Here is a 14,655-nt window from a genome sequence, read left to right on the forward strand (position 1 = left end):
TTTGTTCCAAATTTTTGTACGTACGTATTTATCATACCTCAAACGCTATGGACATATTTTATTTTTATTTAATTCAGTGTTTGAAACGTAAAGAAAAAATAGAGAAGAGGAGAGAGAATCTCTATATATAGAGGAAACCTGTGGCGTTCCCTATTTTAGAGGACCATTTAGATAACGCTGCTGGAGCAATAGAGAACGGAATCTTCCTCTGTATATAGAGTACAGAACCCTTTACAGGCTACCGATGGAGACAGCCTAAGGATGAAAGCAGATCGAATCGGATTTGGATAGTATTTTTTACTACATTTTAATTCGAATACGAATACGAATTCGGATATTCTCAAATATGAATGCAAAACGGATACCTCGAATTTGAATATTTAGCCGATATATAAGATAGTGTTTAGCTATTTTATTTATTGATAGTTTTAGAATACAAAATCATTATACATGTATAAACTAAAGTATAACAATAAAATAAAGATAGCTTGTCAAAAATAGCTTAATTATCAATAAATATTTTAATAAATAAATATATTAAAAATAAAATTAGAAACAAAAATATATTTCAGTAAATAAATAAATAATTTTAAAAAATATAAATAAAAAAATACTAAAGTAATTTCACCAACAAAAGATAAAATAAGAATATTTAAAAATAAACTTAATCTTCTTATAAAAATTAATAACATTGGTTATGAGAAATGAATATAACTCTTTTTAAATAGTTTTAATGAAAATGGATACGGATAGTGTCGAATATTATCGAATACGAATGTGGAATTTGATAAAAAAAATTAATGAAAATTAGATTCGGATGTATCCACTTTGCTGCCACATTAAATTAGAATATGAATACAGATATCTATGTTGATGTTTAAGCGGATACGAATATCGGATATTTTGGATATTCGCATCCATATTTCCATCCATACTCGTCACTGTACCGGACTCTCCAAAATCAAGGAAAAGGGGAACAAATACAGCACAGGCGGCTAATCAGGCCTAACAATTTGTTACCATGATAGTCTTGTCACAAGCAAAACATGCCACCGGCACCTATAATCTTTCGGCAGAAGAGTGAACAGAGATTGGTACAAGCCATGCATATATACCAGAATCCAAAGCCTTCCGCTCCAGTATATTGATGACTTGATACTCCCTGTATGCACATAGTTTCAATTCTTGGGGATGACATGCATGCCTGCATGTTTTATAGAAGGTACATAGTTTCTACAACTATAAGACAGATACGTGCGCGTCCTTTTCGATGCTTTTATCCAATAAATTCTGAAAGTATTGCTCAAGACGAATACGTGCATGTGTTTTTCATGTACATATACGTGGCAACCATAAATTCTGAAAGCTAGTTATACTGAAAGGCTAATAGAAAGCTTGACAAAAACCTTATCTGAATATCGAGTATATATCCATGACTGAATGAAGTACACGCTATTTCATTGAAACGCTTAAAACGTTCTTACAATTTAGAGTAAAAAAAAGGCCAGTCACGGGCTCACTGCGTGGTGGTTATTTTTTGTCAAGCTAATGCAAGTACCGGATTTAATTTGAGATTATATCGTAAGTCAATACTTGATTGCAAAACTATATGTATCACTAGCTTTGTTTTTCTCCTTAAATGTACGTTCGCGATTATGACATTATTTACTTTGGTTACATGAAACTAAAGTAAATAATATCATGCACAAGTCACGCTCACGCCTTTTGAATAATACAAAAATGTCAACAACATGATATAATTTTAAAATTGCCCGTACTGCTTCATCACCCATTCTTTTCGTGTGTGACACATAAAAAATTGACGTGTTATTCCTACGGCTTAATCCCTTTTGAGTAAATTTCATGAAATCACTTTTCCTTTACATAAGTTTTTTTTTTTGTAAAGCTACATAGTTAACCTCTAATTCATCTATGCTTTGTTTGAGTAGTGCAACACTATACACCTGGCCTTAAACCCCTATGCAAAACTCAAACGCAAAATACTTTCCTCGAGAAAGCTTATGAATTTCCCTTTTATTTTTAGTTTTGTGAACTTCACTTATTTCTTTTTCTTTATCCAGTACTTCCGGGTGCTCTTCAAATAGATGATCTTCCAAGGGCTTCATAGCACATTTAAACATAGAATCCCATGCTTCTTAAATCCTACTCCATTCTGCCACCGTCACATCTCGCATCGTACACCACCATATCTATACAGGCGCTCTCCCGCAAGCTTCGTCCACCTCCCAAGTCAAGCGCGCGCCGGCCGGCTGCGGCTGCCAAGACCGAAGGCATGGACCGCACCTACAAGGGCGGCATCAAGGCGTACTGGAAGCGCCGGGGCTACTACCGCGTCGACGCCGGCGCCGCGCAGCGCCGGCCGCCGCTCCCCACCGCGGAGCTCGGAGGTGGCGTCGCCCAGCCGCCGAAGCCGGAGGACGGCTCCGGCCGGCGCCGGCGCCGCGGGTGGCGCGTGCGCCGCGGCCAGCTGGGGCGGCGCCTGCTCCGCGCGCTCTCGCCGCGCCGGTGGCTCGTCCGGCTCCGCGACGCGTACGTGTCGGCCATGCTGCGGCTGGCCTCCTCCCCCGCCGTCGGGTACGGTGCCGGCGCGCCCTACTGCGCGTCGACGACCCACGGCGCCGCCTTCGCGCGGCCGCCGCAGCTCAAGGAGTACGACGAGAAGGTGCTGGTCGAGATCTACAGGTCCATACTCGCGCGCGGCGGGCCCCTCCCCCTCGCCGTCCCCGGCGACGGCGCCGGCGCGCCTGCCGCAGCCACTGCCACCCTACGGCTACCCACGGCTGTCTGAGCGGCAAAGAAAGATGTATTCTTCTTCCTTACCACGACAGCTACTGAATAGTATCTTTCGCGCGCCTCAAAACATTTCTTGCCCATAGATTCATTTCTTGCCCATAGATTACGGTTCCTGTGTTCTTCACTCACAATTCATAAAAGTGTTTATGGATTCACATGTTTGGAATCGAAAATCTTGTTCATATACGTCATACGTGCCGTGGATAAAAGCTGCCAACCTGTGTCCTGTGGTGGCCTATAGTTCACCGATAGTACACTGATGAATCCGGCGGTTGGTTTCACGGGCTAAACTTAAACTTAAACTTTAATGTGATATCGAATATTTGATTGAGTATTAAATATAAACTAATTATAAAGAGACTAATTTGCAAGATAAATCTATTAAGCTTAATTAGTCCATGATTTGATAATATGATGCTACAGTAAACATGTGCTAATGGTGGATTAATTAGGCTTAATAGATTCGTCTCGAATTAGTCTCCATCTATGTAATTAGTTTTATAATTATTTTATATTTAATTTTTCTAATTAGCATCAGAAGATTCGATATGATTTGGACGAGTTTAATTCTTGTAACCAAACATCCCCGAAGAGCCAGCTAAATTGTGCGGTAATTGCTTCTCGGCTCTACTGATGGAGAAAAGCTGTGCGACTGTGTCTCTAATGCTGCTGAACCGTACAGGCGTACACCAATGCAATGGTACTCCAAGACCTGATCTTGGCATAAGTAAATTTGATGCTCCTGCTGAAGTACTGTGTACTACGTGTAGGAGTACACTTGGTAAGAATATTTTCATAGATTCACAGGATCGCGCTTAATAATTGCCTAATAACTAGCAGGTACTCTACGTGCGACAGTCATTTCGTAATTAGTCGAAAAGGGAACTTTGGAGGATCCAATTCCTGCAAGAAAAATTCAGTCCATTAGAATAAAAGAATGCTCGCTTCCATTCTTTTGTTTCTATGGAGTGAGTTAGGAAAAGAGTTTTGGAAGAAAATAAACGTCACTGTTTTTTATCAGATAATGACCTTGCTATTTCTTTCTTTGTTTCCTCTGCGTCTTGACAAGCCTGCGCTTTTCCTAAATCCCATCCAAAAGCTTCTTTTCAAACTTCCCTATGGTCTAATTCATATAGGGTTTAGGCCACCATTGGAACATCGAAAACATAGATAATTTTTTTGGAGCATTTGACTCCTATATAATTTTTTCCTATTCAAACCTTTTAAACGGACCGGGTTCTACAAATTAAATCCTAGAAGTTTTTTTAGGAAATCCTACATGGACTTGGACCTCATAAAAACTTTCCTTCTTGCCACTCTTCCTCATTGAATTCCTACGTTTTCTTACGTTCTATCCAATGGCCCCTCTTGCGGTTTCATGTATTTATTCATTCGTTCTATATGATTCAAGTTGTCAGGACATTCTACTCATAGTTTTTCCTATTCATGCGTTTCTAGGATCCTCAAAAAAAAAATAGGCCCTCAGACTATTAGTGCACTCCAGTCCTTCAATTTCTTTCTATTATTGCGTGCTCTAAGAATTCTGCGTCAAAATTCCTTCCTTTCTCTTCCTTGAGCTCCCTACAACAGACTTCAACTCTTGTGCTCAAGAAATTCAATGCTGTTTGTACTCAGCTGTTTGGGCACTTGCTTGCCGAGCTTTTTCCAAAAAGATACAAAAGCTTCAGCTAATCCTGGTCCCTGGTGCCGCGGCGGGCGCGACCGCTGCTAGCACGGTGCCCACGGATTGTCCTCACCCGGGCGGTGATGATTATACATTGCTCGCGCTACAAAAGTGCGAGCCATCGTCTAAAGAGGAGCGACGCCTCAATTCAGCCCAACACGGCCCAACGGCCTCTCCTCTTTCTTCTTCCTCGAGCTCACGAGCTCCTCCTCTTCCCCTTCCTCGCGCTAGCCATTCACCGAGTCTCTGGGGTTCTGGGGTTCGGGTTCAGGGTTTCAGGGTTGGGGTCAGTACTGTTCCCGGTTGTAGAGGAGATCCTTGGGTGGCAGCAGACTGGCGGTGGCCACGGGTTGTGGGCAGGGCAGTGAGGCGGCGGGGCGCCGTCGGCTGCAGGTGGCAGGAGATATCCGGTGGGCGGTGGAGGAGGCGGGGGCATGGCAGCGAGCCCCCTCGTGAAGCTAGATTAGATGGCGGCGTCCAATGGTGGCGTCATCGCCGGAGACGGTGAAGGATGGCAGCCTCGGGGAGACCACCAGAGAGGACGGAGTCGGGTTGGGCAGATCCGGCGGCTCCTACAACTGGAGATGAAGCTGGAGGGTGGCGCGAGGGCGAATGCAGGCAAAATAAGAAAGAAGAAGGTATTATGGACCGTAAACTGTCGAACTCGTGGTCCGTCGAGCTCTTTTGTTTTGAAAGATCCGGCAGGAGCACTGCCGATTCATTTAAGAAGAAAAAGCAAGAGTAGTTTTACATAAGGTTACTATTGCATAAAAGGGAAACACACCAGAAACTCAAAAAACCAAGCAACATTAAAAATTACAGAGGCACAGAAGGCCCTCCAAGTGCTTGCTGCCGCAAGGCAATCTCCTCCTTTGTTGCCCAGAAAACTTCTAGCGCCCTCCTCATCCTGCCTTAAAAAATTCTACAGTTTCTCTCCTTACAAACGTTCCAGGCTGTATACATGAGTAGAGCAACAACATTCCTTTGCTGTGCCAAAGAAAAGTGTCGAAGTGAAACCTGCCACCAATCTTCTAAATCAAACCCTGAAGCCGGCACTGTGATCAAGCCTCGAGACCAATCACTCATGTGTGCCCACACCTCCCTCGCAAGGACTCAATGTCTGGATATCAAGCTAGCTTGGCTTGGCTCGGCTCAACTCGAGCTGGCTCGTCAAGATAACGAGCTCGATATCGGAGCGAGCTAAAAGTTGGGCTCAGCTTGGCTCGTTTGCCAGCTCGAGCTGGCTCGTTTAGCTCGTGAGCCAGCTCGAGAAACTAACAGCAACCACTAGTCAGGTCCGGTTCTTCTTCCATGGCCGTGGGGAGAGCCGGTCCGGGGTTATAGGCGCCGAGCAGACCTTGGGGACTCACCGGCCAGGACGGCGCGCAGGGGCGCGGTGTGCGTGGCCGCGGCGAGAAGGCGTGGCGCGGCCGCGAGGAGCTGCGGCACAGGCTGCCGTCGGCCCGCCTACCTGCCTAGGTGGCCGGGAAGTGGAAAGATGGAGCCGCGGAGGATTGGGGTGGTGGGCCGGAGAGGTGGAAGGTCGAATGCGGGCGGCGGCGCCGGCGCTGGCGGCCACGGATGGGCAACATGAGGAGAGTGGGAGACGGGAAATCAGGAGGGACCTAGGGAGAGGAGACCGGCTGGGTGGGATGGCCAGCAGATTGGCTGGGCCGGCTACTATTTTGGGCCGTAGCTTGGGCTCGATTGGCTCGCGAGCCAGCTCGAGCTGGCTCGAAAAATACCCGAGCTGAAATCTTACCTCGGCTCGATAACATTTTTCAACGAGCCGAATCGAGCCAAGCCGAACGAGCTATGAGTTTTCTATCCAGCTGTTGTTTCTTGGCCCGTCGAGCGGAGCTATGAGTTTTTTTGTCCAGCTGTTGTTTCTTGGCCCGTCGAGTTTTTCAGGTCATGAATCCGGATCTTGTCACCTGCAGTGACGCATAAGGGTGTGTTTGGTTCAGCTGTGGATTTCTGAAAATCTGATTTCTGGAATCAGCTGTGGGAAAGCTGCTGTGTGGAATCAGCTGTCGGAAAGCTGAAAGCTGTTTGGCTGAAACAGCTGTCAGCTGTGGAATTCTGTGAGAAATGTCAGTTTTGCCCCTGAGACTGTATAGGACTGTTTATATGCTGATTAATCGTAAGGATACGTAGATGACCGTTTTGGAGAGGAAAGTACAATAATTAGAATTGTTTGACATATATAATTAATACAAAAGATATATAGATCCACATCGACCTAACTAAAATATTATCTTCAACTAATCAAAGCATTAGCTATGTTATCACGAACAATGTTCATGGTAACCTCATTCTCCTCCTCAATAATTTCATCCACTTCTAGTTGCGCCACTTCTGGTTCCTCGGTGTCATCCTCATCTCGCGGCATATAGTTCTCATCTTCATCACATTTGTCAAACGCATCATCTTGTAATGCGCTATCACGAATGAAATTGTGCAATGCCATGCAAGCCATAATGATATGCGCCTGCGTACGAGTTGAGAAACTTGGCATCGACTTCAATATACGCCACTTTTGCTTAAGGACTCCAAATGCACGCTCAATTACATTGCGAAGGGATGAATGCAAATAATTGAACATCTCATATTTCCCTTGAGGTGCTCGCTGTCTGCGAAGACGAAATTCGGGTAGATGATATGTACTTCCTTTATAAGGAGCAAGATATCCGGTTCGGTTCGGATAACCGGAATCCACAAGGTAGTATTTGCCTAAAAAAGAACACAAGTTAATGACATATACTTCATGACTTATATTTCAAATAATACCAAAGTATACACAAACTTAGCATTTGTACCTGCAGGTGGTTTCGGAAATTTGTCACCAAAATTTGTTAAGGCATGATTGAGGATCCGTGTGTCATGTGCAGAGCCCGGCCAACCAGTAACCACAAAAGTAAACCTCATATCAAAATCACAAACTGCTAGAATATTTTGCGATGTGTACCCATGCCGACATGTGTGGTTGACAACATCCTCTGTAGGTACCGAAACTTCTACATGTGACCCATCTAAGGCTCCAATAGCATCTTTAAAATGAGGCCAGAAACGGTTTTCTCTAACCTTTGCATGCTCGGTACTGAAAGTAGGATCCCTCGGTGTGATATTATCTTTTGCTAATTTTCTCAAACATTTCAAGACTTCCTTAAATTTAGTATGAACTGTCCATAGGGACCGAACGAAGCGGTTTTCAGCTTGAGAAAAAGATTGAGGTCCTCCAACAATCCATAAAAACATTGCTAGTGACTCCACAGATGAAACATTGCTTGTTGACTTTAAACCGTAGTTAGCGACAAGCAAATTATGAAGTTCCCAGAAAACCTCAGGAGTCATCCTAAACATCTTGTAGAAATATCTAGGGGCAGCTAGGCACTCTTCGACCCACTCAATTCCAGATTGTTGAGGATTTCTGTAATCATTTTTATTCAAGTACCTTTCGGTGTACCGGTCACTTAAATGTCCAATGGTGGCAGCCTGCTTGGACAACTCGGCTAGAAGTTGAAGTCCATTGTAACCCTTCTTTGCCAAATCGTCCATGCCTCTGCAAGCATAAGCATAAGAAACGGAAGTGCTACAGCACCTACATTTGCAAATTACAGCTATTCACTAGTAATTGCACCTACAAATCTGTAGTTTAACTATCCCAAAAGAAATGTCATAGATTCTGTCAGACCTTGCAATACAGAACAGAAAACCATATTTAAGCACTTTGCAATAGTTCCTAAAATCTGCAGGTACCATGCACTTTGCAATAGCTCACCTTTTGTGGTTCCAAAATTGAGATTTCCAAACAAGACGTTGTTCATCAATATGATATCCTTCTGGACTGTTTGGCGATGAGGACACCTGGTGCAGCCGCTGCCCCTGGAACAGAACATTATTCAGTTAAAAATAAGCTTAATAAGTTTCTAGGAGCTCCTATTTAGATGCGTACTAAGAAACCACAAGAATAAGGTGGAAAAAATGACAAGCAGTATTAGCAAAATCACAAGAATAAGATGGGACAACAGAAAATAGATAGGCATGATTCTGAACTGTAAATAGATAGGCATTCAAATATGATATCAGTGATGAAGTAATTAAGCGAGCACGAACCATGAAGTAGCTCATCAATTTGATTGGCACAATTTACACATAGGGGAATTTCAGAGAACTTTGTGTGCTTGTGATTTTCATGCTACTAGTAGCAGCCATGATAACAAACACTACATGATGCCCAAGCACAACTAGCAAAAGATAAAAGCCCCTAAAATCTGCAGGTACCACTGGTGTGGCCGCTGCCCTGGAGAAGAAAAGTAACGAGAACGGATTTGACACCAGTAAGAAAGCTCTTCTCGTGGATCTGGCACAGGAGCATGGGATTTAACCCTAGAAGAAAGGGAGGAGGAGGGAAAAGGGAGGGGAAGGAGGAGAGGAAAGGTGCACCTGGATTTAACCCTAGCAAGAAAAACAGGGGATGGGAAGGAGGACAATGGGGAGAGGATGAGGCGGAGGAGGGGATAGTGGAGGGGAGCTCGAGGACGCATACCTGGATCCGCCCGCCGTCGTCGGAGTGCACGATTGGATTTGGATTTCGCGCGGATCTATCTGAGAAGGCAGCCTATGGGGGCGCGGCAGGGGGCGCGGCGGCGGGGGGCGCAGCAGGGGGGCGCCGGCGTGGAGAGCCGCCCGGGAGCCCTGTCTTCTTCGCTGAGCACGCGCGGTCGGGAGAAGAAAGAAAAAGAACGAAGCGGTGCGTTGTAACGGATGGCAGGCGGGTAAATACACGCGAGAATCGGTGAAATCTGGGGTAGCGAGTGATTCGTGAAGTGAACTGCGGGAATCGGCAGATTTATGGGAATCGCTGCAGCCGTCCGACCCCTTTGGTTGGGAAGCTGATTTTCTGGAAGCGAATCTGCTGCCGGAATCAGAACCAAACGGAGCCTAAGTGCCCACCCGGGCCCCTCGCTCGGCCCAGCGACAAGCTGGCAGTCATAGAACGGGGTCAGCGCGCGGCTGGCGGGCGGCCATGCCACGCGCACGACGATGCTCAAGCAACATACTCCGTAGACAACTGCGGCGGTTACCTACTTGTCCATGGGACCATTTTTGTTATTAGTTTTCTGAGGAGCCTTTTGACATTATTAGCATATTAATGCATTTTCTGTAGCTAAAATATTTATAACTTAAGATCGGAAGTTAAGTACTCATTATAATCCAAAATATTTGTCGTTTAGGATATTGGCATGTTGTCTAAAGGTTGATACTTTGATTATTTTTATGAAAAACTATATTTCATATAAGAATGTGAACATACAAATGTGTCTCCCAAAAAAAAATTAACTGATGAGTAAAGCCGCATGGGCCAACAATAAAACCGCACGGGACCTGTGCGCGAACCCAACAATTAAATTGCAGTGCGGCTTGTACTGTATGGGGAGGACTGGGGAGGAATAAAGAGCTTTTTTAAAAAAAAGGGTTTAAAAAATAGAATTCAAAAAGGGGTGCCGGTTGGGAAAAATTCAAAAAATGGATACCTCCCGCCCGTTGATCGGGCGGGAGGCGTGGGGCGAGGGACCTCCCGCCCATCCAGCGGGCGGGAGGTTCCCCGAGGTCCCCGGGGAGCGTCCCGCCCATCCAACGGGCGGTATGTAGTGCCGAGGGGCATCCCGTCCGTTGGGCGGGCGAGAGGTCCCCCCGCTATATAAGCCCCCACCTGCTCCTAAATTTCCATTTTATTCAGCAAAAACCAGGAAAAAAAAGAAAGGGAGGAGAGGAAGAGAGAAGAGGAAGTGGCGAAGCTCTGTTCATACGTCGATTTGGAGGTATATTCTCATTCTAGTCGTATAATTAATTAAAAATAACTATAATTTAGGAAATATTTCTTAGGCTAGTTATGTTTTGAATAGTTTTTAGTATTTTCAATTGTTTTTAGTATAATTTATATTCTGAATAGTTTAGAATCTGGAAAATATAATCTGGGAATAGCTAAAATTTATGGTCGTTGTGTATTAATATGTAGTATAACTAGTTTATTAATGATTGACAGATATGTCTTCCGAGAAGAGTATTTTCAGTATATATTACGGAGAAGGAAATATTATTTATGGGTCAAATAGGGTAGATTTAAATGAATTCAACTGTGCGGTCAGAGGAATTACCAGACCGCACGAGAGGACATTTGAATCCCTATGCAACTGGTTAATGAGGGGATTAAGGATTAATCAGGAGACACACACTGTAAGTGTTCAGTGCGTCATAAATCGCACCACTCACGCTTTGATCTGGGAGCTGATGCCACTTGCAAGCAACGAGGACTGGTTAACTTATCTGCAAAATGCAAGTTATTGGCAATGGCCACTGGTGGTCCTTGTCAGTGTGCACCAGAACCCTTTGATAAATATTGAAGCTACTCCGGGGATGAAAATATTGATGAAGAAGTTGAGGAGCCAAACATTGAGGCAGGTGGCACCGTAGCACCTCAATGCGTGGCTGATGAGGGGGAGAACATACCCTTTATTGTTGAACAGCTGCAAGACGAAGAACGTGAATTGGATGAAGCAATGAATGCCGATTCGTCTGATGATGACGAGGATGTGCCTGAAGAATGGGTAAGCAGCGACTTCAGTCATCTTGTCGTAGATGAGGGATCTAGCGTGTCTTCGGATTGTAGGGAGAACGAAGTTGTCCAGGGTGCGAGGTACCACTCAATTGATGAGGTGAAGGAAACTGTTAAGTGTTGGTCTCTCTCTTATGCGAGAGTTCAAAACAGTCGAGTGCAAATCTCGTAAGTACGATGTGGTATGTGTGAAGGAGGGCTGTCCGTGACGGGTCCATGCCTGTAAGGGTAAATGGGTCAGCGGTGAAAACCTTTTCTGAATGAATTGAGAATGAACCGAAAGAGAAGTGGGCGTTGCTTTACGATACCGATGGTGCAAGGTACGGCATAATGACCACCAACTTCGCCAAGATTTACAATTGGGTGCTGCGAGGTGTTCGTGGGCTTCCACTGGTTGCAATTGTGGAATTTATCGTCCGCGGGTGTACCAATTAATTTAGGGATTGGTTCACTAAAAATCAGGCATACATGCAAGATCCTGACAGATATTTTGGGAGAATGATGACAAAATATATGACTAAGAAGGCAGCTAGCGCCTAGCTACACCACGTACGGCAATGTGGTATATAGGAGCTCAAGTTTGAAATAGCTCCCAAAGACAGAGCACGACGTGGCATGAGACGTTAAACTCCTGTAAAGGAGTGCATCCTCAAGTTTGATGGAACTTGTTGTTGCTCATGCATGAGGCCAAAGTTGCTGCACATACCTTGTTCTCATGTAACGACTGCTTGTGCGGATATTCGACATCCTGTCGATATATATGTTTCCCATTACTTTAGAAAGGAGATAATTGCCAGCACCTGGCAGTATGAGATCTATGGGTTCCGTATGGTTGGATCATTCACTGAGATAGCGAATCCTGTTATATATATTCCAGACCCGAGAACAGCTCGGGTTAAGAGAGGGCACCATCAGACACGACATATTCGTAATGACATGGATGAGTCAGAGCTCCGTCCGAGGATACAGCGCTGCAGTGCATGTAATCAGAGTGGACACATGTATAAACATTGTCCAAACAATGATGCTGGGCCCAGTTCTGCTGAAGCTGACCCTACAGGTGATGCTACAGATGGAAGAACTCCGGTTGCATCAAGGAGTGGGAGACATCGCTGATCGAGTGCTACTACGACATCAGGCATCGTTTAGTGGTAATTTTATTTGAACGTTGTTTGCTCATGTGTAATATTTACCGCGTTGAGTTTGTATCAGACCTTGATGTGTATTTATAATTTTAATAGACCATTTATAATATTTACCGCATATTTTAACAGATCATTATGTGTGTTTGTAATTATAACTGTGACTTGGCATTTGTATATTTAAACTTATTTGTTATCATACTATTTTATTTTTAGTGGCTTCATGTATCGTACTATCGTAATATTTGGATTCTACGTTGCAAAACGTTATCGCTTAACCATCTTCATACGAGTTTTAGATACCGTAATCTTCTTCGTAAAATTGAACTAAATTATATCTACAAAAGAGTATGGCGAAATAAATCTTGTATTTGAAAAAGTATGAATTTTAAATAGTTTATAAAATATTAATTCCAACAAAAAATAAAAAAAATAAGCAGGGGGTATCTCCCGCCCGTTGGGCGGGCGGGATGCCTCAGAGGCCTCTTCGCGAATAAGAAAAGGCCCACTGGAGGGGCCTCTTAATAGTTTTGAAACCTCCCGCCCGCTGGATAGGCGGGAGGTCTCCGGCCCCACGCCTCCCGCCCGATCAATGGGCGGGAGGTACCCATTTTCAAATTTTTCCCAACCGGCACCTCTTTTCTGAATTTTATTTTTTTTAAGCCTTTTTTTTAAAAGTCGAGGAATAAAGGGGAAGGAGAAGGAAGATGCATGGGCCAACATGGGCCAGCTCAGCTCTTTGAAAGTGCAGAAAGGCCCGCTGGCCCATCCTGGCTCGTTTGCCTCGACGCTCTACGATGCTGGCCTTTGCTGTTTGTTCTGCCGCCGCCGCCGGCCCGGCCGAGTCTGGCTCCTATCCTCCTGCCCTCCTAGGCTGCATGCCTTCATCTGCAGGACTGCATGGGAGCGAAAGAGAGATAGGGATTGCGAGCAGCATATGCGGCGGCGAGCGGCGAGCAGGACAAATACACAAGGCCCGGCGAGCATGAGATGGCCAAACAGGTTGCTTGAGCGAGGAAGTGATTATCATTCTGGCTTTTTTCAGATGAAGAAACTTTTTATTTGCAATGATTGAGATGCAAGTGGATCGGTTAATCGGTGATCAATAAGTTTCAGCTGTCTTTTTATTAAAAGAAAGGACAGCGGATGAGTATACGTTGCTACGGATCTGCTCCCTCGTTCTAAATTATAGATTATTTTGCTATTTCTAGATGCATAGTTATTACTGCTGTGCATCTACATACATATTATTTCTAGACACATAGCAAAAATTATGCATCTAAAAATATCAAAATGACAAATGGGGGGAGTATAAAGTATTGCTACGCAGAAAATATGATCCTATATGACTACGGGTGTGTTCAACCAGACTTGGCTAATGCAAGTTCGGCCCGTTTGGTTGCCTGTATAGGCCTGCTACCCAGGCTTCACTTATGCAAAACATGCCTCCAAGCCTGGCTCCGCTAGCACGCAAAAATCGATCGTTCTAACTAAGCTTGGCTTGCACAAGCCGCGTTATCGCATCCGCTCACCTCCCATGCCAACTGCCATTCCACCGCTCCGCGCTTGCGCCGCCACCAAGCTCGAAGCTCGTCCATCGACGCGGGATGGAAGACCTCGCCGCCCGCCGGCAGATAGCTATTGCTGTACGTCGACCTCATTGACTGCGGCTCCTAGGACGACGAGGCGCGGGGTCTAGCTGTGGCCGTCGGAGACGGCGCCTGGGGCTGGCCGCGGCCACCGGCGAGGCACACGGGGCGGCCACAGACAAGTTCTTGATGAGGGGATTTATGGGGACTGTAGCTCGTCTTGGGGAAGAACCTGAGCGGTGGTCGATTCGGTCGGAGCGGTGTCGATTCAGCCTGAGTGGAGTCGATTCGGCAGTGATTCCCCTTGATTCACCCACAGCGTAGCAGCCGGAGCTTGATTCATCCGCAGCGTAGCAGCCGAATTGATTCCAGAAGCGGGGCGTTGTTGATGCGAGCTCGTTCTGCAGCGGCCGGCGGCGGCGGCGGCAGCACCGAGACGCCGGCGCGGGCGCACAACCGGCCTGGCCAGTGCTAATCGTCCAACATTCGCTCTCTTCGTCATCTTCGAGAGGAAGCACTTGTTTTTGTTCGGTTGATTAAGAGGTACTTGTTCGATCCAATTCTGAAATTGGTATGCTTGCTAGCTCGGTGCCAAGGCATCGAGGCCGCCGCTCAAGAAGCTCATGAATACCAGCCATGCTGCTGACATCCTGCTCAGAGGAGGCAAGTTCGATTGGTTCTGCAGCCAGGAGGGCCAGTTTGGGATCGATTTGCACCAATCTTGCTTCTAGATGCTCGATCTCTAGTGCGCAGGAAGTGCATTAGCATGATTTGTCTAATCTGAATTAATTTTTTGGAGTTTCAATC

General features: G+C 45.4%; 1 protein-coding gene across 1 annotated transcript; it reads left to right on the plus strand.

Annotated features, from left to right (window-relative positions):
• Positions 1–2,200: 2,200 nt before the first annotated feature.
• LOC112895319 lies at positions 2,201–2,996 on the plus strand. The gene has a single exon (XM_025963266.1). The coding sequence runs from the start codon at positions 2,294–2,296 to the stop codon at positions 2,807–2,809; it is 516 nt and encodes a 171-aa protein (XP_025819051.1). The 5' UTR covers positions 2,201–2,293; the 3' UTR covers positions 2,810–2,996.
• Positions 2,997–14,655: the final 11,659 nt, after the last annotated feature.

This window comes from Panicum hallii, chromosome 5 (genome assembly GCF_002211085.1).
Source record: "Panicum hallii strain FIL2 chromosome 5, PHallii_v3.1, whole genome shotgun sequence".
NCBI lineage: Eukaryota > Viridiplantae > Streptophyta > Magnoliopsida > Poales > Poaceae > Panicum > Panicum hallii.

Coding starts and splice junctions, on each gene's coding strand:
- LOC112895319 (XM_025963266.1), top strand. CDS start 2,294: ATGGACCGCACCTACAAGGGCGGCATCAAGGCGTACTGGAAGCGCCGG.